At 50.8% G+C, this 23863-nt stretch overlaps 1 protein-coding gene and 1 long non-coding RNA gene across 2 annotated transcripts; one reads left to right on the top strand and one right to left on the bottom strand.

Annotated features, from left to right (window-relative positions):
• The first annotated feature begins 548 nt into the window (after nt 1–548).
• Nucleotides 549–9291, top strand: APOL6 (apolipoprotein L6). The gene is made up of 6 exons (XM_084955439.1): nt 549–683; nt 4480–4606; nt 6732–7314; nt 7426–7545; nt 8647–8745; nt 9153–9291. The coding sequence occupies exons 2-6, from the start codon at nt 4527–4529 to the stop codon at nt 9153–9155; spliced, it is 885 nt and encodes a 294-aa protein (XP_084811565.1). The 5' UTR covers nt 549–683; nt 4480–4526; the 3' UTR covers nt 9156–9291.
• Nucleotides 9292–12661: 3370 nt separating this feature from the next.
• On the bottom strand, nt 12662–18390 carry LOC146403138 (uncharacterized). Its single transcript, XR_014803083.1, has 3 exons — nt 18170–18390; nt 16627–16813; nt 12662–14328 (listed from the first exon to the last, which is right to left on the bottom strand). It is a non-coding gene; the product is annotated as an uncharacterized LOC146403138 (long non-coding RNA).
• Between the last annotated feature and the right edge of the window lie 5473 nt (nt 18391–23863).

Genomic DNA, 23863 nt, shown 5'->3' with positions numbered 1-23863 from the left:
CTTAAGCCACAGACCGAGGCCAGGGATTGAACCTGCAAACTCATGGATACTAGTCAGATTCGTTTCCACTGAGCCACCACAGGATCTCCGGTCTTTGACTTTAATGCCCACTTCGAAGGCCAGGACGACAGCCCGCGGCAGGATCATTGATGGATTTACTGGGTGTTCACTCCTTGCCCGGCATTGTCTCGCTGGATCCTGGACTCCGCACAGTGGCTCTCCCCAACAAGGGCTAGTGTAATAAATACCCATTTCACAGATGGGAAATCGAGGCTCGACTCAGAGTGCTCGCGAGACGTAATTGCGCTTGTTCTGCCCTCTGCCCGGGGAGAGGTGAGACAGGCCCGACTCGGATTCAGCTGCCCACTTCGCTGCATGTCTATCAGAGAAAGAAGCAAAAAGTAAACATGCAAGACCTATTTCTCAATAAGCTGGTCTTCCTGCAAGAGCCGCCTTGGGTGCTGGCATTTCTGCGCCTGCCTCCTTTAACTTGGACCCAGTTGAGCAATCGGAGCCCAGGGCCTTTCCCCTGATGAGCAGAATCGGCTGGAGACTTTGCACTTCGAGTCTGTCCCTCTGCAGCCCCGAGTCTTACAGTCCCTGCCAGGCCAGAGGCCCCCTGTCAGGGGAGGACAGAAGGCCCTCGGGACCGGAAGCCGCAGCGAGAGCTTCACGGAAAGCAGGTAAGACAGAGGCCCCGGGGGAGGCCTGCTTCCGGGCCGCTTCTGAAGGACCCCGTGCCAAGGGCCACCGGTACTTGGTTTGGGAAAAAAAAAGAGCTGTTGTCAGGAGCCCACGGGGGTTCAAAGCCAGATCCTAATGTGAGCTTGAGTCTGAAGCTCAGCTTCTTGATAAATCCGGATAGCAATCTCTCCCTTAGGGGTAGTTAGAAGTTTAAATTAAAGCGCCACTAAGAATATGATTCGGAGTTCCCATCATGGCACAGTGGTAGTGAACCCAACCGGTATCCATGAGGATGCGGGTTCCATCCTTGGCCTTGCTCAGTGGGTTAAGGATCTGGCATTGCCATGAGCTGTGGTGTAGGTCACAGATGTGGTTCAGATCTGGCGTGGCTGTGGCTGTGGTGTAGGCCGGCAGCTATAGCTCCGATTTGATTCCTAGCCTGGGAACTTCCACATGCCACACCTGCAGCCCTAAAAAGACAAAATAATAATAATAATAATAATAAAAGATAGTCCCTACCATTGCTATTTCTTTTAAAAAAGTATGTTGCACCTTCCCTTCCATTGGCTGGAGACCCCAGGACCCTAGACAGAGAGGGCTGGTCCCCAGAATGTAGGAGACGTCATGGGCTCTTCTTTTTTTTTTTTTTTTTGTTGTTGTTGTTGTTGTTGCTATTTCTTGGGCCGCTACCATGGCATATGGAGGTTCCCAGGCTAGGGGTCGAATCGGAGCTGCAGCCACTGGCCTACGCCAGAGCCACAGCAACATGGGATCCGAGCCGTGTCTGCAACCTACACCACAGCTCACGGCAATGCCGGATCCCCAACCCACTGAGCAAGGGCAGGGACCGAACCCGCAACCTCATGGTTCCTAGTCGGATTCACTAACCACTGCGCCACGATGGGAACTCCGGGCTCTTCTTTTGTAGAAAAAGACGCTGTATGTATTGTCTCAAAACTGCAGCCTGCAGGAGTTCCCTGGTGGCCTAGGGGTCAAGGATCCAGCTGTGGTTCAGGCCACTGCTGTGGTGAAGGTTCGATCCCTGGTCCAGGAATTGCCACATGTCACAGGTGTGGTAAAAAAAAATACACCCTCCCCCCCAAATTTGCCATCTGCAGTGTTTCCCGGATTGTAGGTTTATTTGGGGGAGTTTGAGGGGGCGGGAGTGGTGGTGACGATTAAGGGATTATCTCAAATCTGTGTTTCTAAGGAACTGAATTTTCTTACATTGACGGGGTGTTTGAGGGAGCTGGTTTGCAGGGAGAGGGGGTGTTGGTGAGGATGGTGTGGCTGAGTCTCCTCCAATAGCAGAGAAAGATTCATGAACATAAGCTCTCATGTGAAAATAAGGTCTCTAATCCTGCCCATCAGTTCCATCTCCCTCTGGGCACACCTGCCCTCTTACATCCATTGCGAGGGCAGTCGTGAGGGGATGGGACCTGATGAGACCAAAGGGCTCCCTGCTGTCACGTGAGCCCTTCACCCTAATGCAAACAATGGGGGAGGCTTTAAGGGGTCTTGGTAAGGGAGGGGGCACTAACATTTTAGACAGGACCGTTCTTTGCTGCAGGGCCGTCCTGTGCCTTGCAAGGTGTTCAGCAGCATTGCTGGTTTCTAGCCACTAGATGCCAGTAACTGAGTCCCCACGCCCCCAACGTCTGCAGTCATTACCAGGATCCTCTGGGGAGAAAACTGGCCCCTGCTGGGCATCTACTGCTCTACCCCTGGCTGGAATCCCGTGGGGCGCCCCCGCTTACCAAGGGCATGACAGTTGCTTCCCTGAGCCTCAGTTTCCACATCTATACCATGGGGATAATGTTAGCATTTATTTCACAGGGTCATTGCGAGGAGGAAAGGTGTATAAAAGAGGAAGATGAATATTGGCACAAAGAAGCACAAAAAGGTGCCTCATATTGTAACAGAGGCATGGGCCGTTCCCGTTGTGGCGCAGTGGAAATGAATCAGACTAGGAACCATGAGGTTTCAGGTTCGATCCCTGGCCTTACTCAGTGGGTTAAGGATCCAGCGTTGCCGTGAGCTGTGGTGTAGGTTGCAGACGCAGCTCCGATCCCAGGTTGCTGTGGCTGTGGCTGTGGCCGGCAGCTACAGCTCCGATTAGACCCCTAGCCTGGGAACCTCCATATGCAGCAGGTTCGGCCCTATAAAGACAAAAGACCAAAAAAAAAAAAAAAAAAATCTATCTATCTATCTATCTATCTATCTATCTATCTATCTATCTATCTATCGTAACAGAGGTGGAGTCAAACCTCCAAAACTCAGCTTTATAAACCAGAGAAGAGAAACATTTTTTTATCTTTGAAGCTTTAATTCGACCTCAAACACTAAGTCCAAAGGAATAACCAACCATGTAGTCCAACCTTGATGTAAGAGTCCAAAATGATTTATAAAAACTTATCCACCGGATAAAGGACCAGGCAGCACCTCTCACGGAGGTGCCGCTGTTTGGGAAATCTTGGTTAATTTCAATCCCTGATCACCTGGGTCACTTCTTTTTTCTCGTCCCCCGCTTTGAATTCCCACAGAATTTAATCATGTGAGGGACTACTGTACTGTAATATAAAATTGTGATAAAAAATCACACTGTACTGTAACATAAAGTTAAGTGACCAGCCTGAGTCTAAATTTCTTTGCCTGTGACGTAAAATGTCCACAGTGATGAGTGCTGTGTGGGGAAAGTACAGATACATTTTATTCTTTCTTTCTTTTTTTTTTCTTTTTTTTTGTCTTTTGTCTTTTTGTTGTTGTTGTTGTTGTTGCTATTTCTTGGGCCGCTCCCGCGGCATATGGAGGTTCCCAGGCTAGGGGTTGAATCGGAGCTGCAGCCACCGGCCTACGCCAGAGCCACAGCAACGCGGGATCCGAGCCGCGTCTGCAACCTACACCACAGGTCACGGCAACGCCGGATCATTAACCCACTGAGCAAGGTCAGGGACCGAACCCGCAACCTCAGGGTTCCTAGTCGGATTCGTTAACCACTGCGCCATGACGGGAACTCCTATTCTTTCTTTTTAATTTCCTACAGCACATCTCTATTTATTTAAATAATCAGGGGGAGGAGTGCCCATTGTAGCAGCCATGAAGATGAGAGTTTGATCCCCGGCCTCACTCAGTGGGTTAAAGATCTGGTTTTGCAGTGAGCTGTGGCAATTATAACAAAGGTACCACTCTGGTGTGGGATATTGATAATGGGGGAGGCTATGCATGTGTGGGGACTGGGGTCTTTGGAAAATCTCTATACCTTCCCTTCAATTGCGCCATGAACCTGAAGCTCCTCTGAAAAACAGACTTTTCTTTTTTTTGCTTTTTAGGGCAGCACCTGCAGCATAGGGAAGTTCCCAGGCTAGGGGTCGAATCAGAGCTGCAGCTGCCAGCCACAGCCACAGCCACAGCCATGCCAGCATCTGCAACCTACACCACAGCTTGTGGCAACCCCAGATCCTTAACCCACTGAGCGAGGCCAGGGTTTGATCCATATCCTCACGGACACTACGTCAGGTCCTTGTCCAGCTGAGCCACAGCAGGAACTCCATGGATGTAAGTTTTCAACTACTTCGGGTATACACCAAGGAGCACGTTTCTCAACTGTCTGGTCAGAGTAGGTTTCATTTTGGAAGAAACTGACAAACTGTCTTTCAAAGGAGCTGTACCATTTTGCACGGCCACCAGCAGTGAATGGAGAAATAAAATAAAAAATACAATAAAATCCCTCCAGACTTAAATTTCCTATGGTTTCTTGGCACCTGCAGTAAACTTCTTTTCTATGTTTCCAACCAGAAAACCCTTTCACGCGTGGTGACAGCGCTCATTTTCTCACAAACAAAATGAGGACAGATTTGGAGCCACGGAGTCTGCTGATCAACCAGGCAGGGAAAGCACGCACGGCTGGGATCGGTTTGCAAAGGTAACCCAGAGAGCTTTGTCTCCGTGGAAAGGGCTGCTTCTGCAGAAATGCTCTCGCCACCCTCATGACAGGTGACAAACACATTCTAAGAGCATCCCCCATACAGCACGCCCTGTTCTCTCACGAGTCTCTATTACATATATGAAGGTAGGTTCTCCCTTTGTGGCTCAGGGGGCTATGAACCCGACCAGCATTCATGAGGATGTGGGTTCAATCCCTGGCCTCGCTCAGGGGGTTAAGGATCCGGCGCTGCTCTGAGCTGTGGTGTATGTTGCAGATGTGGGTCCAATTTGGCGTGGCTGTGGCTGTGATTTGACCCCTGGCCTGGGAACTTCCATATGCCTCAGGTGTGGCCCTAAAAATCAAATCAAATAAATAAAAGCCCTATGGTATGTACACCTCGGTGACGGAGTTCCCTGGTGGCACAGCAGGTTAAGGACCTGGTATTATCACTGCAATGACTTGGGTCTCTGCTGCGGTGAGGGTTCAGTCCCTGGCCCAGGAACTTCCACATGCCATGAGAGCTGAAGAAAAAAAAAAAAAAGTACATCTCAGTGAGGAATTTCTGACGTGAACTGTCAGGTGAGAGGAACAGCTGACTATACCGAGTCCCCACTCAAAGCTCCAGGGCGACCTCACGCCCTCCCTTGGCCTCTCTGGGCTTCTGTTCCCTCCCCCAGTAAAGCAGGAAGCTCAGATCTTCCCCAGGGTTCCTTCTTGCTCCAGCCTTCTCCCTCCTCCTCTGGGCCAGGGAATCTGCGTCATCCCCAGGCCTCCTCAGCAGGCCCTGAGGAAACACACCAAGGGTCCTTGGTCTGAGGAAGGTGCCTGCAGGAGCAGGCTTTGTCCCCCCTGAAAGCACTCTCCCTGTGAAGGCCCCACTTAGCTGGACTGGCGAAGATCCCTCAGCACCTCCTGCCAACCGGGAGGACGTGGGGGAGGCCGGCCTTGGGTCCCTTGGTATCTGACTTCTTCCGTGAAGAGCCAACCATCTGCTTGGGAGAGCAAGGAAAGCTGGCCACGTGCCAAGGAGCACATCCAGAACTTTCGTGATCACTTGTCTCAGCCCTCTCAGTGTGCCAGCCCTGGTTGAAGCCAGCGCACAGCAGGGAAGCTGAATTCAAGGTCACTGAAGGTCACACCACGTTACACAATATGGCGCCTCCTCCCTCTGCCCCACCCCTACCTGTACGGGCCTTCCAACCTCCCACCCAACGACTCGCCTCTTTTCCGCCTGCTTTTCCCAGGCCTCTCCAGCCCCGCAGCAGTCCCGGGTTCCTCAGCCTGACTAGAGTGTTGGCATTTTCCTACTGCCCTTCCTTAGGGATGGTGAGTTCCCCAACCAACTTGAATGAGGTTGAAAAAGGACCTCGGAGTCCCGCGGTGGCGGGACTGGTGTTGAGGATCCTGCCGTGTAAATGACTGGCATTATCTCTGCAGCAGCCCGGGTTTGTTTGGTGGGTTAGATCCCCAGCTGGCCTGGTGGGTTAAGGATCCGGCATTGCCTCTGGCCTTGCGGCAGCTATGGCATAAGTTGCAGCCGCGGCTTGGATTCGATCCCTGGCCTAGGAACTTCTGTCTGCCGTGGGTGTGGCTAAAAAAGAAAAGAAAGGGGAAAGAGAAAACCTCCTCTATCTCTTTGGCCAAGGCTACGTTTCTCCCATTTCCCTCCTGTGCCCTCCTCTGTTTTCCTGCTCTTCATGGGACCAGCAGCAGTCCCCGGCAGTGCCCTGGGACTCTTCACAGTTGGGCCAGAGATGCTAAGAAGATGCTAACATCTGGAGTGTTGAGACCCTAAATCAAGGGCCTAACTAAGAATGTGGCTTTCCCACCTGGGAGACTGAAAATATATATTTTTCTCTTTTTAGGGCCGCACCTGCAACATACGAAATTTCCAGGCTAGGGGTCCAATCGGAGCTACAGCTGCCGGCCTACACCGCAGCGGGCAGCAGGATCCGAGTGCTTCTTTGACCTACACGCGGCTCATGGCAACTCCTGATCCCCTGACCCACTGAGCGAGGCCAGGGATCAAACCCACATCCCCATGGATGCTAGTCGGTTTCATTTCTACTGAGCCACAATGGGAACTCCCGAGACGGAAAATCTTGATTTCACTCATTTATAGGGACAAGGATAACATCCCTCTGCACGAAGATATGAAGCAACCCGAAAGTGATCTGTCAGTTGAAGAAAGAATATTTTTGGAAGAGTTTCCCATCATGAAAGAGGGGCTAGAAGAGGACCTCCGAAGGCTCCGTGCCCTTGCAGCTCACATTGACACAACCCACAAAATAGTCACCAAGACCAGTGCGGTGGCCAACGCCTTCGCTGTGCTCTCAGGAGCCGTGAGCATCCTGGGCTCAGCTCTCGCTCCAGCAACAGCAGGAGGAAGCCTGGTGCTCTCGGTGACTGGCAGAGTTTTGGGGACCAGAGGGGAAGCCACCAGCATCTTGGCCAAAATTTTGGAATGCTTTTACAATCAAGAAGCCCAAGCTCAAGTTGGTAGCTTAATGCCCACCTGTGGCCAAGAGCTCTGGCAAGCTGGACCAATCTCTGTCACGGCTGCCAAAAAAGTGGTCCAGAATTGTGGCCGCACCATCGAGATGGGCATCTGTGCCTTTCAGATGGCCAGCGCTCACCCACGCCTGGCCACCGCTGCCAAGCGTCTCCTGACCACGGGGCAAGTCTCAGCCCAGAGGAGCAGGCAGGTACAAAGGGCCTTGGAGGGAGTCGCGCAGCTGATGAAAGCAAACGCTCCCTTGCTGAGGATGGCGATGGCTGGATTTTATCTCAGCGCAGACTTGCTCTCCCTCCTGAAGGACTGGAAGCAGCTGAAGGAAGGGGCAAAAACAGAGCTGGCAGAAGAGCTAAGGGTCCAGGCTTGGGCGCTGGAAAGGAAGCTGAAAGAACTCACCCAGTGCTTCGAAAGCCTGCAGCAGGTGAGGCTGTGGTTTCGCTCATGGTGGCGCTGGAGGAAGGGGATGCTTTAACTGGAGCTTATGGGCCCCGGGTTTATGGGAAGGGGGATGAGGAATCCGGTGTGTGTGGAGTTTGCATGGATGTTTCCTGAAGATGGGGGGTGTCCGGTGGCCCTGGAGGTCCAAACAGATCATCTTGGAGACAGTGACACAGGTCCTGGGCAGGCCTGCTGGTGTCTGCGTCTCCCTCGGTGCTCCTTGAGGTCCACGTGCTGGGAAGAGGGTCTTCCGGGTTGCACAGAAGAGGACACTGAGCCACAGGGAGGGTCATGGACTGGAATTCATCCCCTTAACATTTAGATGTGGCAGCTCTAAGCCCCAAGCTGAGGTTTTGGAGACCGGGCCTTTGGGAGGTGATTGGAGTTGAATGAAGTTGTGGGGGCAGGGCCGTTAACCTAGGGTGCTGGTGTCCTTGAAAAGGAGGAGGAGGGAGTTCCTGTTGTGGCTCAGTGGTAATGCACCTGACTAGCAACCATGAGGATGGGGGTTCGATCTCTGGTCTGGCTCAGGTTAAGGATCCGGCATTGCCGTGAGCTGGGGTGTAGGTCGTAGGCACAGCTGGGCTCCCGCTTTGCTGTGGCTGTGGCTGTGGCCGGCAGCTGCAGCTCCCATTCGACCCCTAGCCTGGAAACATCTGTATGCTGTGGGTGGGGCCCTAAAAAGCCAAAAAATAAATAAATAAATAAAAATTTAAAAAAAAAAGAGGAGGAGGAGAAAACACAGAGCTCTCTCTCTGCCTGCACCAGTGCAGAGGAAAGGCCACATGGGGACAAGGCGGCAAGCCAGGAAGAGCCCTCCCCAGGAGCTGAATCAGCCGGTGCCTGGATCTGGGGCTGGCAGCCTCCAGAACTCTGCGAAAAGACATTTCTGTTGCTTGAGCCCCGGCGTGTGGGGCTCTGTTGGGACAGGGAGCTTATGGAATTTGCCAAGTGCTGGCAGCCACGTGCAGGGAGAGTCAGGATACCAGCCGGGGAGCCTGACCTCCGAGCCTGGATCGCCACACCCTGCCACCCGGGAGCCTTCAGAAGCTTTCCTCTGATTGGTTTTTCTGTTTCTTTCCAGAAACTCTCGCAGGAAGAAAAGCCTTTGAGCTCCGCTTTGGAGGGAACCACGGGGACTGTGTCTCGGCCCCCGGCCAGGCGTGGGGAAGCAGGATCCCAGGTGACAGAGAGGACAAGACAGTTGAGCCCAGGGGCCGCTGAGGGGGATACAAGGGGACCAGGTGGGGGATGGGCAAGGCTGGCAGAGGAGGTGGCTGGACGGAGGTCCATGGGGGTCCTAAGGGCGATGTTAGCTAGAGAGTGTCACTGTCACTTAGTGGAGGTCGGCCTGTCCCCTCCCTCCTTCCTGTGACTCATTCCCTTCACCCCTCTGGCCTCGCATGCACTTGCGTGCACTGCCAGTCGCCCGTCGCTAGTGGGTGTTCAACATGCATCCTTTGACGCCGGGCTCGACGGTAAGTGGTGACCCGAGACAGAAGGGTTCCTGGATGAAGGGTTTGTTGCCTGCTCTCTTTTATATCAACTCACCCCCTGTTGCCTTTCCATCCTCCTCCTGCACCTGGGCAGTAATGGCTGGAGAAGATCCTGGGTTTGCCCATAAAAGATGTCACTCACACCTGCTCGATCAGATTCTGCTCAGGAAGGAACTCCTCCATCGTCCCCAGGACCCAAGTTCTCGAAACTTCTCAGGACCTCGGAAGCTGCAGGAACTCTCCTGGCCCCGGTCGCCCATCTCACACCTATTTTTTCTTCTCTGTTTCAGCCGCTATTTTGAAAGTAGTGCCTGGCTGATGAAATGCAACTTTAAAATTTAGGAAAGTAAAGATGGGGGTGAGACGTTCTCCTGTGGCGCAACGGGTTAAGGTTTTGGTGTTGTGGCTGCAGTGGCTCTGGTTGCTGCTGTGGCACAGGTTCGATCCCTGGCCCAGGGACTTCCATATGCCGAGGGCTTGGCCAAAAAAGAAAGAAAGAAAGGGAGGGAGGGAGGAAGGGAGAGAGGGAGAGAGAGAGAGAAAGAAAGACAAGAAAGAAAAAAAAGGAAGGAAGGAAGAAAGAAGGAAGGAAGGACTGGGGGTGGAAAGAGCGCCCCAATCCAGGATGACAATGGCTGGAATTTTGGCATAGAACTTTCTTCCTGTGCTGTTCTTTTGCTTGCTTTGGATGTCACTGCCTGCTGGGGACAGCACCCACCCACCCACCCAAGGCTGCCCGGTAAAATAGATTTTTTTTGTAACCCACTGAATTTTCTTTCTCTTTCATTCTCAATTCTCTCATTTGCTTATAGATCTGTAACTTTGCTGTTTCCACTGAACAATATTTTCTACCATTCCACCTTTCACTTAGTCTGTCTTTCTCTCTCTTCCTTCCTTCCTTCCTTCCTTCCTTCCTTCCTTCCTTTCTTTCTTTCTTTCCTTCCTTCCTTTCTTTCTTTCTTTCCTTTTTAGGGCCGCACCTGCAGCATATGGAGGTTCTCAGGCTAGGGGTCGAATCAGAGCTATAGCTGCTGGCCTACGCCACAGCCACAGCAACACCAGATCTGAGCCTCGTCTGCGACCTACACCATAGCTCATGCCAACGCTGGATCCTTAACCCACTGAGCAAGGCCAGGAATTGAACACGAAACCTTGTGGTTCCTAGTCAGATTCGTTTCCACTGTGCCAGGCCGGGAACTCCTCCTTAGTTTTTCTAGACATTTTTTCTTTATGTTGCAAAATACTCTCCTGACTGTACAGACATAATATTTTAGTTGGACATATATTAGTCATCACTTTGTTATGTAGCCAAAGTCAGCTCAAACTAGCTTCTGCAAAAGAAAGGAATTTATTGGTTCATGTACTTAAAAAGCTTAAGGGAACCGTGGGCTTCAGGCGTGCCTGGATCCAGAGGATGAAAATGATGTCATCAGGCATCTGTCTTTCCATTTCTCAAACAGGCTTGCAGCCAGGTTCAGGCACCATGGCCTCAGCACCCTCGTATGTGTGGTCCCCTGGCTGGGGGCGCCCAGGTGGAAAGGGGCGGGGCAAAAGTCCAGGGGCGCACTGTGATTGCTCAGGACTCGGTCATGTGACTTTGCCTGCGCTGTTTGCTAGCGTGGAGCTAAGGGTCTTAGGATCCTGGCATTTTTAAGTTGTCATCCTTGGCCTCAGTGGCCTTGTGCTTTCTGCTTTTGTTGCTCTCATTACCTTGTTAGAATTTTTTCATGAGGATAAGGGTGTGTAGATAGTTTTGCCACCTTTAATATTGTTCTCAGTGTGTGTGAGCATGCTCAATTTTTTCTTTTTCTTTTTTTTTTTGCTTTTTAAGGCTGCGCACCCCCCATATATAGAAGTTCCAGGCTAGGGGTTGAATTTGAGCTGGAGCTGCCGGCCTACACCACAGCTCATGGCAATGCCTGATCCTTAACCCGCTGAGGGAGGCCAGGGATCGAACCCTTGTCCTCATGGATACTCGCCAGGTTAGTTACTGCTGAGCTATGACAGGAACTCTGTCATTCTCAGAGTAGAAGAAACATTATCGATAACAATACCTGCACAAACTAAGTAGTCACTAATCTTGGGGTTTGGTTTGCTTTGTAAGAAGTGTGGAAGAAAAGAAGAATTAGAAGGAATCAGCGAATGGCGATTCCAGACTCACCTCGGACGCTTATTTACCTGGTCCCGTATCCGGTGTTTGGTTTCTCTGAAATCAGTGTAGGCTGAATGCAATCCAGGAGTCCATCTGGGTGCAAATTTGCAGAACCGGCTCACAGCAATCTAGGAGGAAATATCCTTGACGGAAACTCGAAACCTCACTAACGCTCTGAACTACCATCCAAGGGGGCGGGCCCTCTTCCCCTGCCTCTCAAGTTCCCAGATTCTTCTATGAGGGCAGAAGCTCTGGAAGGGACCGTCCCCCTGCGCCCCCCCCTCCAGCCCTTCCTTCCTGCTTCGCAGCCCAAGCAGCTCCTCTGCTCTTTTCCTCCCAGAAATGCTTTCAGCCCCCAGCTGCTTCCCTATCAGGGGCTACTTCTCGGAAGCATGCTCTCCTACGCCACCTGGCATTCTTTTTTTTCTTCTTTTTTTCTTTTTTTTCCTTTTTAAGCCCACACCCGTGGCATATGGAGATTCCCAGGCTAGGGGTCCAATCAGAGCTGTAGCTGCCGGCCTACACCACAGCCACACTGGATCCAAGCTCTGTCTGCGATCCACACCACAGGTCACGGAAACACCTGATCCTTAACCCACTGAGCAAGGCCAGGGATCGAACCCGTGTCCTCATGGATATTAGTCAGGTTCCTTAACCACTGAGCCACATGGGAACTCCCTCTTCAGCCTTCTGAGTTGAGTGGGGTCTTTCCCGGGTACCCCCCACCCCCACCCCGTGGCACAGGCCCCACCATCACAGTCCATTAGGAGTTCCCAGAAGCTTATCAGTTCGGAGGAGTAATCTACATCTGAGTAAGATGAGGAAGACACACAGTCACATGACCCGCGAGAGGGAGCCATCAGCTACCCCAGGCTCCTGCACGCCACAACCAACGCTAAGTGATGGGCCTTCCAAAGTGGCTGGTGGATTTGTCCCGCCCATGAGGAGGTTTTTGACAACAACAGACAGGTGTCAACAGTCCTGCTCATGAACCACCCGCCCGCCCTGGAGGACAATAGGGGATCTCCGTGTTTAGCTGAACCCCAGGATGGCTGGGGAGGGGGAGGGACCCGATTAGGTTTGAGAAAACTCATTTATAAGATCCAGATCCATGGGTGCCTGACAAGCTGGGAGTGGCCTCGAGGGGCCTTTGTGTGTCATCCCTGCTGGTCCAAGTTCACCCTCATGACCATGAACTTCAGGTGGCTCTTGAATTTGTGATGAAATGCAAGCTGTTGTCAGCTGAAATCGCACAACCTTGGATCTAAAATCTGACTGTCAACTGAAAGAAAACCAAAAGGCCATTGTATTCTAAGCAATGCACAATGTCACATTCAAATAAATAGCTGTCTGGGGAACGGATACTGGATTTGGATTTGACCCGCTCTTGGTCTTTCAACAAGATGAAAAAGGGGTGTGTTGGGGAAGGGGAACAAAGAGAAAGATATCTATTTTTAAATTACTCAGTGAATTTTATTACATTTACAGGTGTACAACGATCATCACAACCAAATTGTATAGCATGTCCATCCCAAACCCTCAGTGCATCCCCCCCACCCCCCAACCTGTCTCCTTTGGAAACCATGAGGTTTTCAACGTCTGTGAGTCAGTGTCTGTTCTGCAAAGAAGTTCATTCTGTCCTTTTTTCAGATTCTACATGTAGGTGATTACATGTGATGTTGGTGTCTCATTGTCTGACGGACCTCACTTAGCATGATAATTTCTAGGTCCATCCATGTTGTTCAAATGCCATTATTTCCTTCCTTTTGATGGCTGAGTCATATTCCATTGTGTATGTGTGCCACATCTTCTTCTTCTTCTTCTTCTTCTTTTTTTGTCTTTTTGCCTTTTCTAGGGCCACTCCTGCGGCATATGGAGGTTCCCAGGCTAGGGGTCGAATTGCAGCTGCAGCCACCGGCCTACACCAGAGCCACAGCAACTCGGGATCCGAGCTGCGTCTGCGACCTACACCACAGCTCACGACAACGCCGGATCTTTAACCCACTGAGTGAGGCCAGGGATTGAACCCGCAACCTCATGGTTCCTAGTTGGATTCATTAACCACTGTGCCACAATGGGAACTCCTATCACATCTTGATCCACTCCTCTGTCGATGTGCATTTAGGTTGCTTCCACGTCTTGGCCATTGTATAGAGTGCTGCAATGACCACTGGAGTACATGTGTCTTTTCAAGTCATGGTTTTCTCTGGATAGATGCCCAGGAGAGGGACTGCTGGATCAAATGGGAGTTCTGTTTTTCGTTTTCTGAGGCATCTCCATCCTGTTTTCCACAGTGGTTGCACCAATTTCCAATCCCACCAGCAGTGTACTAGGGTTCCTTTTTCTCCACACCCTCTCCAGCACTTACTGTCCATAGACGTTTGGATGATGGCCATTCTGGCTGGTGGAAGGTGGTAGGTACCTCACAGTGGTTTTGATTTGCATTCCTCTAATAATGAGTGATGTTGAGCATCTCTTCATGTGTTTTTTGGCCAGTTGTATGTCTTCTTTGGAGAATTGTCTGTTTAGATCTTCTGCCCACTTTTTGATGGGGTTGTTCTTTTTTTTGGTATGGAGCTGCAGAAGCTGTTTATAAATTTTGGAGATGAATCCCTTGTCAGTCGCTTCATTTGCAAAGATTTCCTCCCATTCTGTGGGTTGTCTTTTCATTTTGTTTAGGGTTTCCTTTGCTGTGCAGAAACGTTTGAGTTTGATTAGGTCCCATTTGTTTATTTTTGTTTTTACTGTCATGACTCGAAGAGGTGGATCTGAGAAGATATTGCTGTGGTTTATGTCGGAGCGTGTTTGGCCTATGTTTTCCCTTAAGAGTTTTATAGTATCTGGTCTTACATCTAGGTCTTTAATCCATTTGAGTTTATTTTGTGTAGGGTGTCGGGGAGTGTTCTAATTTTGTTCTTTTCCATGTGGCTGTCCAGTTTTCCCAGCACCATTTATTGAACAAGCTGTCCTTTCTCCATTGTGTGTTCTTGCCTCCTTCGTCATAGAGGAGTTGGCTGTAGGTACGTGGGTCCCCATCCTCAGGGAACTAGTCGGATTCGTTTCATTGCGCCACGATGGGAACTCCCTTATTGGTTTTTATGAAAGCGGCACGTGATTCCTGTAGCAAATTCAGTAAGAGAGATGAGTGAGAGGCAAAGATGTGGGTTTTCCCTCCCTCCCTCACCATCTCACCCCTCAGCTAAGCCTACTCACGGCTCGGTTTATCTCTTTCCAGAATTTTCCTCTGGTCCCATATCAGAGTATTTAATACTTAAAAAAAAAAATCAAGATAATATTCTTCAGCTTTTTTCTTTTCTTTTTTTCTTTCAATATGTATCCTGGGTCTCTGTCCAGGTCAGTTTATATAGATTTGCCTTGTTCTTTTTCACATCGGCAAGCCTTAATTTATTAAAAAAAATTTTTTTTTTTGGCCATGCCCGTGGCATGCAGAAGTACCTGGCCCTGCCGTTGAACGCACGCCACAGCAGTGACCCAAGCTGCTGCAGTGACAAGGTCAGATCGTCAGCTCACGGAGCCATCAGGGAACTCCTGTAAGCCTTTTTAAATATTGGTGCACTTTAGCGTAAACAGCGCCCCTTCGCGGATAGTTCAGTTTGCTTCCATTTCTTTTTACCACTTCGAGGAACTGGTGAGCGCCCTGATTGTCTCTGTGCACGTGCCAACTGTAGGGTGAATTTCTAGAGGAGGATGCTGTGTTTCAGGCATGTGTACTTTTTGTGTTGGGAGATATTCCACCACATCATCTTTCTGGAAGTTACATCATTTTCAGAGTGAGTGCCCATCGTGGCTCCGTGGTAACGAACCCAACTAGTATCCATGAGGATGCGGGTTCAATCCCTGGCCCCTCTCAGTGGATTAATGATCCAGCGTTGCTGTGGCTGTGGTGTAGGCTGGCAGCTGCAGCTCCTATTCTACCCCTAGCCTGGGAACCTCCATATGCCACGGGTGTGGCCCTAAAAAAAGAAAACGTAAATAAAACCTCAAGATTGTCCCATGAAGAGGTGGCAAAAGTAAGGAAATCTGTAAGTTCTTTTAAATTTTCAGAAAATATGCAATTCTCAAACCACTTAAATTGTCCCAGAAATAGAAAACACAATATGCTATTGAGAATATATATATATATATATTTGTCTTTTGTCTTTTTTAGGGCCACATCCATGACATATGGAGGTTCCCAGGCTCTGGGTTGAATCAGAGCTGTAGCTGCCGGCCTACACCACAGCCATAGCAAGCGCCAGATCCAAGCCGCATCTGTGCCCTACACCACAGCTCGCGGCATCGCCAGATCCTTAACCCACTGAGCAAGGCCAGAGATTGAACCTGCATGTTCACGGATGCGAGTCAGATTCGTTTCCACTGAGCCATGACAGGAACTCCTATTATTGAGAATATTCTATGAAGCGAATATAACACTAACAAAAAACCTTGGTTACAAAGAGAGACAACTATAGCTCATTATCATTTATGGCTCTATACTCCTAGAAAATATAACTCTGTAGCATGCAAAAATCTGCAACGACAAAGTTGGGGTTTTCATGAAATACAAGAATAATTTGATACATATAATTTATGTACATAATATACAATATTCATAGGATAAATAAAAAAGGAAAATTATGATCATCTCATTAAAGTCTGAAAATTCAGCACCTAATCCTAATAAAAATATTTAAATCTAGGCATAAAACATACTCCATTATCATGAAGAAGAGTGATTTTTGTAAAACAACTAACTGCCAGCAGTGAAATCCTAGAGTCAATTTCATTAAATTAAATAATTTAAGAACTCAAGCTAACCCAGTAAGGTATGGAACCAAAATAAGAAAAATAAGTACTGAAAAAATAGGAAAGAAAACCACCGCAGTGTATTCATGAAATATTCATTCGATAGCTATTATAATTAGTGAAAATTCAGCAAAGCGCAAGGGAAGTATCACAAAAGAATACTATTTCTACAGAGTAACAAAACAAGTTAGAAAATCCAACTTTATGAGATATTCTTCTTTTTTTTTTTTCTTTTTGCCTTTTCTAGGGCCGCTCCCGCAGCATATGGAGGTTCCCAGGCTAGGGGTCGAATTGGAGCTGTTGCTGCCGGCCTACGCCAGGGCCACAGCAATGTGGGATCCGAGCCGTGTCTGTGACCTACACCACAGCTCATGGCAACGCTGGATCCTTAACCCACTGAGCAAGGCCAGGGATCGAACCCTCAACCTCATGGTTCCTAGTCGGATTCGTCAACCACTGAGCCACGATGGGAACTCCAAGATATTATTCTTAATAGCCTCAAAACAATGTAAAATACCAAGGAAATAATGTTAGCATGAAATGCAAAGGAGCAACAAATCTTAGAAATTCTTATAAGGAAACGGAAACCAGAAGCCCTGGGAGGCCATACCTTGTCACTGAGTAGGAAGACAGCAGATCCTAGATTTTTTGCTTTTGTTTTTGTTTTTTGGACGCTTCTGCGGCATGTGGAAATTCTTGAGTCAGTGATTCAACCGGAGCCACAGCTGTAACCGGAGCCCCAGCAGCGACAACACCAGATTTAACCTGGTGAGCCGTGCGGAAAATCCTGGCAGACCCTGGGTTTAACAAGGATAGATCCTGGGAGTTTCAATGGCTTCTGTGTGCAAATACAACAGCAAGCAACTTCCTCCATCAAGTTTAATTAGAAAGGTAGTAGCCCCCCTCTGCCTCACCCCTGCATGGTAGCTCCTGCCCATAGAATCAATGAAGCCAGGAAACAGAGGGGGCTGGGAGCCCACCCCTGGCCTGGTCCTTGGTCTGGGCAGAGTCAGCAACCAGGTCAGGGTCAGTGCCACTATAAGAAGGACTCGTGCAGGAGTTCCCATCGTGGCGCAGTGGTTAGCAAATCCGACTAGGAACCATGAGGTTGTGGGTTCGATCCCTGGCCTTACTCAGTGGGTTAAGGATCCGGCATTGCCGTGAGCTGTGGTGCAGGTCGCAGACGCGGCTTGGATCCCACGTTGCTGGGACTCTGGCGTAGGCCGGTAGCTACAGCTCCGATTCGACCCCTAGCCTGGGAACTTCCATATGCCGTGGGAGCGGCCCTAAAAAAGGCAAAAAGACAAAAAAAAAAGGACTCGTGCAGATGACAAAAATCTGAGGCTCTGAATGTGCCACAATAAGGAGTGTTCCTATAAACACGTAGGCACATTCTCTCTTAATGAAATAGCAGAGTCCTCAAAAATATCCTTATGGGAGTTCCCGTCGTGGCTCAGTGGATAGTTAACGAATCCAACTAGTATCCATGAGGATGTGGGTCCTATTCCTGACCTTGCTCCGTGAGTTAAGGATCCAGCATTGCCGTGAGCTGTGGTGTGGGTGGCAGATGCAGCTTGGACCCCGTGTGGCTGTGGCTGTGGTGTAGGCTGGCAACTGTAGCTCTGATTTGACCCCTAGCCTGGAAACTTCCATATACCTCAGGTTCAGCCCTAAAAAGACCAAAAAAAAAAAAAAAAAAAAAAAAAAAAGGGAAGGAGGGAGAGAGGAAGGGAGGGAAAGAGGGAGGGGGAAGGAAGGAAGAAAATCTGATTGTTAATATCCAAATTTTGCTTCTCTGCTGACACCTTCTTCAGAGTATGAACCATACAAATACGTTCCAGCAAAGTTGGCTGAAGCAGTGATTGTGCGAACTCATTTGCTTCCATTTGCATTTGGAGAGGTGCCAAAAAGAAAAAAAAAGGATTTGCATATCGTCCTAAAAAAATTCCTCAGTAAAGCACAGTAAAAACCTTTCTCTGGTCTGCACATTAACAGGCGTCCAGACACCTGGCCCACTGGATGACGGATTCCTGGAAGCAGAATTTGCTCCACTGTCCCCAAACCAGGACCCTCCCTCCCCAGCCTCCCTCCACCCTCACCCGAGGCGTGAGAACGTCTAGTCTCGCTGTGAGATCCACGCTGCCGGGACTTACCTTGCCATGGCCTTGGCCCTGACATTCAGCGTCTCCAGCAACACTTGGCTGCAGCTTTATACTCCCAGTAGATTCTGCTGCCCAACTAGCGTGTACACCTGTCGCCACGGCGTCCACAGGGTTCGGTTAAATGAGTTGCAGGGCTTCCCCAGGCTCTTAAATTCTAAAATCTTGGTAGGTCAAGTTTGCCTGCCTTTCGGGACAGGAACAATCTATTCTTTGTATCCGTGTCCTTGGCCCCTCCCTCCACCCCTGGACTCCTCCCCCAGCCCCTGTTAATCCTGAGATGGCCAGGCACAAAGTCCTTTCCATGTGCTGCCAGCCGACGAGCCTGGCTTGGGCTGGCATTGACTGGGTCACTTCCAAGGTGCCTGTGGGCGTGTTTCTTGCCCCCCTTGGCTGAAGGCAGAGAGATTTTTCCTTTCTCAGGAGAATATTGTCCTTAACCACGAGAGGGAGCAGACTAGAGGCTTCTGGGAGGCTGCAGACCTAGGTTCTTACCCTAATGCCATCACTAACTGGCTTGTAATCTAGGAAAAGTCACCTCACCGCCTCCCAGGACCAGCTTTTTCCTCTTGAAAGAGAGGGTTGAACTCAGTGATGGTGCAAATGTGGCAGATAATCCCTTGGCTTCTGTGTTGAGCCTGCACCCAGCGTCGCATCCATTGCAACATTCTTGAGCAGAATCTTTGACCACCAGCACAGCTCACGGCAACACTGGATCCTTAACTCTCTGAGCAAGGCCAGGGATCGAACCTGCATCCTCATGGATACTAGTCAGGTTCATTAACCACTGAGCCACAAAGGGAACTCCGTTCATTCAACAGGCCTGTGACGGGGCTCAGGGTTTACGAACACGTTCCCCAACTTGTCTGCCGTGTCAGAATCACCTGGCAGCTTCCAAAATACTCATGAGTGGGTTCATCCTACCTCCAGCAATAAGAATTTCATTGATCTGGGACATGACCCTGATTTGGGGACATTTTCAAGGATTTGCGATTGAGCCCTTGAGTTTGGGGACAAGTGCATTAAGGCGTGAGGTGCTTTCTTCGGCCTCCACTGCACAATATACTGTTACACTTTGGGTGCATGTTCTAGCATAATAACCGGGCACAGATTTGGGGGGGGAAACTGTGAGATCCCGGATCCACCTGCCACAGGGCCTTGACTGCCTCTTCCCTTGACTGTCACGGACCCTTTGGCAGATGAGTCCTGTATCTCCTGTATTTTCGTGGGAAAAGATAGTGGCGCTGGGGCCCAGCAGGGGAATGGACCCCAGATAAGCCCTTTAACAAGGAGGAGGGGTAAATGGTAGGGATGGGGGGCTTCCACCTTCTCCCGAGTCAGGGGGCCCCTGGTGGTGAGAAGCCAGTACCTCTGGATTCTGTTCCCACCCATAGAGTCCTAGGCCTGGGCCTCTGCCCGTCACCTCACGGAGCCCTCTCTGCCTGTGGCCCAGGCACATTTCCAGCCAGAGGGACCATTCAAAATTATCCGATGCCCACATATCAATGGAGCCCCTCTATGCTGGGCATTGTGCCAGGCCCAGCTGTCACCTGAACAAACAGGAAAGGGGTGTGGGACGGGAACGCACAGCCTCACCCAGCCCTGGAATGACTGGGCGCTCAGGCGAACCTTCTGGGAGGTTCCGGGTTCAGCTACAGATGATGCTACGGCGGCGAGTACCCCACTTCCTTCTGGGCCAAGCTGTCTCCAGGGAACCTTCCACTTGCAAAGATGCTCCCAACAGCGATGGCACTGGGAGACCTGCCGTGGTTGCTGCTCACCTCTGGGGATGCCAGAAAGAGGTGGCATGGAAGGCGAGTTTGCCAGAGACCAGATTCTCTGTGTGTACAGATGGGGCTGGAGAGCAGGGCGACCTCCCCATTCATGTGAACTTAAACGGGTGTCAGGACACATGCAGAACACAACCTGTACATAACTGCACAGGACATTCATAATTTTAAAAGCCCCTTTATCGCATTTAAAAATTTTTATTTATTTTTACACAGTCGTATCTGTGGCATATGGCACTTCCCGGGCTAGGGGTCTAATCAGAGCTGCAGCTGCCTATGGCAACACCAGATCCAAGCCACACCAGAGACCTACACCAGAGACCTTGCAGCAACAATGGATCCTTAACCCACTGAGTGAAGCCAGGGAGCGAGCCCTCCTCTTCTCAGAGACATCGGGTCCTTAACCCACTGTGTCATACCGGGAACTCGAAGAAGCCCCTTATTTTAAAACAAACTATGCCTTGAGATGTCACTTCTCACCGGCTCCATGCTCCCATCCCTCATCCCATGGGATCTTCATCACGGAACCTGCAGCCCAAGCTGAGCTCTGACCTACATCCCCAGTGTCCTGCAAGGAAAAGCCAATGATTTGAGAAGAGCCATGACTCAGTTATGCCTTTATGGCGACAGAATTTACACTTGTGAAAAACTGGACTCTGTTGACGTGTTTCAATGCTAGGAGACCCGTTAAACACACACTATTCACCCACTCGAGGGAACATTGTGTAGCGATCAAGTGACGTTCACGAGAGTCAATAACTGGCTTCACCTGGAAAATGTTTATTTTATCAAGTTAGGGGAAGGCAGCAGGATGAAACTTGTACATATATCTTCTCACTTAAAACCTGACGGGGAGAAGCGCATGCCCCACACCTGGGAAGAGAAAAACCCAAACCAGAAAACCCTGCAAGGAAGCAGCGCAAGGTTCCACGGCAGTGATGGCGAGTTAGAGCTAATTTTGGTTACTTTCCCCCTTTCTTTGCGACCTTTCTGTATTTTTCAAGTTTTCTGAGATGTGAAATACTGTTTTATGAAGCGGAAAGAGGAGCTAATAGTTATGTTCAAATTAAAGAATTTTTTAAAAAGAGGACCAGTTCATGGTCTGCTGAGCTTAGCTTCTTCAGTCATTTGAATGGACGCGGTCTCACCTGCACTTTGCTGGAGGTCACAGGTGGTGGGGGGCAGTGAGTGTATCTTCAGGGGAGGCCGCTGGCATGATATCAGCAAGGGCTGAAAACCAAGATGCCTCGTCTTTTGGGTTTCTGGACCTAATTCCAAGGGGTGTGTGTGTCTGTGCACAGGTGTGCAGGATTTCCCACACCGACAGGCAATTCTGTGACACCAACAGGGAGCTCGGGGGTTGCCGAGCTGTCCTAGAGTCAGGAGAGCTTTTTTTTTTTTTTTTTCTTCTTCCCTTTTTTTGGCCGCAGGGCCCTGCAGCAAATGGAGTTTTGAATTCTTGGGCCAGGGATCAGATCCAAGCTGCTGCAGTAACGTGGGATCCTTTAACTCACTTGCCGGGTCAGGGATTGAACCTGCATCCTGACGCTGCAGAAGTGATGCCACCGATCCCTCTGTGCCACAGGGGGATCTTGCTATTATTTTTATTATTATTTTTCTACTTTAGGGCCACACTGGAGGTATGTGGAGGTTCCCAGGGTAGGGGTCGAATTGGAGCTACAGCTGCTGGCTTACTCCACAGCCACAGCAACTCAGGGTCCAAGCCGAGCTGCGTCTTCGACCCACACCACAGCTCACAGCAACGCCAGATCCTTAACCCACTGAGCAAGGGCAGGGATTGAACCAGCATCCTCATGGATCCTAGTTGGGTTCATTAACCGCTGAGTCACAGAGGGACTATTATTTTTATTTTTTGGGCCATGTTCCAGGTCTGTGGAAATTCCTGGGCCAGGAATCGAACCCAGGCCACAGCAGTGAAAACGCCTATGCGTCCTTAACCACTAGGCTACCAGAGAACTCCAGGGGTGCTGTTAGAATCCGGCGCTGGGCTCAGGAGAACCAGCCAATGCAAGAGCAAAAGGTGACCAAGAATCTGCACACGCCCAAGGCAAAGGGGGTGGGGCACCTTCTTTTGAGCAAGATTTTTCCCCCCATTTTCTTTCTTTATCCTTTAGTGTTTTAACATGGTTATTGTCAACTCTTGCCCCACTTTACCGATCGAGGGAAATGAAGAGTTGGATAGAAAGATGATGCCAACATATTGAATGTTAGGAGCCTGGGATGGCAGCTGGGCAGGCCTAGACTTTGCAGAGCTTTATGGACTCTGCCTTTAGTCTCAAGGCAGAATTGGCCTTTTCAGGGGACTGGAGGGAGCGAGTTCTACCTGGGGAACCCTTCTGAGGGAAGAGGTGGAGGAAGAAGACCCTATAAAAGGGGCTAGGGGGGGCAGCTAGAGAGAGGACCAAATGCCAGCTCTCGGGTTTCTGCCTGGGAAGCCCTAGTAATACCAGCGCTCTGAAGGGAAGGGCACCACGGATGCTGGCACCCCAGTTCTGCCGCTGCCCACCCCTGTGAAAGGGCATCGCCTCTCTCCTCGGCTCCCTGCTCTTTCACGTGCAATAACACTGCTGGGTCTGGAATTCCATCGCTGCTTTTGCAGCTGTTGACTGCAGCTATTGCTGTTTCATGGACTCTGGGTCAGGGGCAAAGTCAGAGGAATTTATCACCCCGTCCATCACAGCGTGAGCATCAATCAATATGTGGGTGGAGGCGGGGGGAGGGGGGGACTGTGGATACCGGAGGAATGGGTGCGGCACCCCGCATTCTGCGGCTGAGGGGCCCTGAGCCAGGCGCAGCCATGCTTCCAGAGCAGGTGGAATCTTTGTCCCAGGACACACCCCTCTTTCCTCAAGATTACGCGCTGTAAACACCACCCCCAGAAAAGTCCTGGGAAAGCGCAGTCTGGGCTTGGCTTGCCTGGTGCAGCCAGCAGGAAGCCTGGGCGCCGGGGACCCGCAAGAGGCCTCCCAGCACCTGCCACGGGGTTGCCAGGAAGATGAAGAGGGTGGGAGAGCACGGGGAGGGGCGCTCGGCATCCCCTGCATCACCAGGGGTGGCCATTCGGGGAGGGCGGGTATCACCCTGCATTATTTATGCTTGTACGTTGCAGACACTGGAGTGAACAAAACAAAGCAGCCGGCCTCCAGGCGCTTCCGATCTGGTGCAAGGAGACCCGTGGAGGATAAACTATCGGGGAGCGCGGTCCGCAGGACCTCAGAGCCCGAATAAGGACGGGGACCACTCCTTGCACAGGGCCGGACAGGATCCAGTTACTACTGCAGCGGGTGTGGAGAGCAGACCAGGCGGGGCTGCTGCGGCGGAAGGGACCAGGCCAGACCCGCCAGCTTTGGAGCGGGCAGCAGCGGAGGGACTCGCTCCCCTGGGCCTGTCGCCATCTGCGTCCCTTGGGAAGGTCCGGCGCCCGGGGAAGCGCCATCCGCTGTCACAGGGGGCAGCTTCAGGGGCCTGGAGGGAGAGGCCGGGCGGCCTCGGGGCGAAGAGCCGGGAACTGGCTGCTGAAACGCATTCCAGAAGTGTGTCACGAAGGGGAGGGCTGGGATCGTGCGAAATGATTTGCAGGTTTCGACGCCACAGGGACTAGAAGAAGGAGAACGCTCGCCTCCAGGAGGGAGGGACGTAGGGGCCAAGCTCCCGAGAAGGTGGGAAGGACGGCGGGTGCGCAGGTGTGGGGTCAGCTCCCGACGGAAGCCGCCTCTCCCGGCCGAACGGGAAGGACGGGGAGGGACGGGAGTGGGTTCCAGCAGGGGTCTAGGTCTGGTAGCAGAAGGGGGATGGGGACGGTCCACCCCTCCGCCCGGAACTAGGAAGAGAGGTGACTGCGTGCATTTGGGAGTCGGAGATTCAGGGGGAATTTCAG

Source organism: Sus scrofa, chromosome 5 (genome assembly GCF_054392235.1).
Source record: "Sus scrofa isolate SSC_HxYL_T2T_F1_AM1 chromosome 5, Sscrofa_HxYL_maternal_Yorkshire_Landrace_v2.0, whole genome shotgun sequence".
NCBI classification, from domain to species: domain Eukaryota; kingdom Metazoa; phylum Chordata; class Mammalia; order Artiodactyla; family Suidae; genus Sus; species Sus scrofa.
This window is presented reverse-complemented; position numbering and strand designations above follow the sequence as displayed.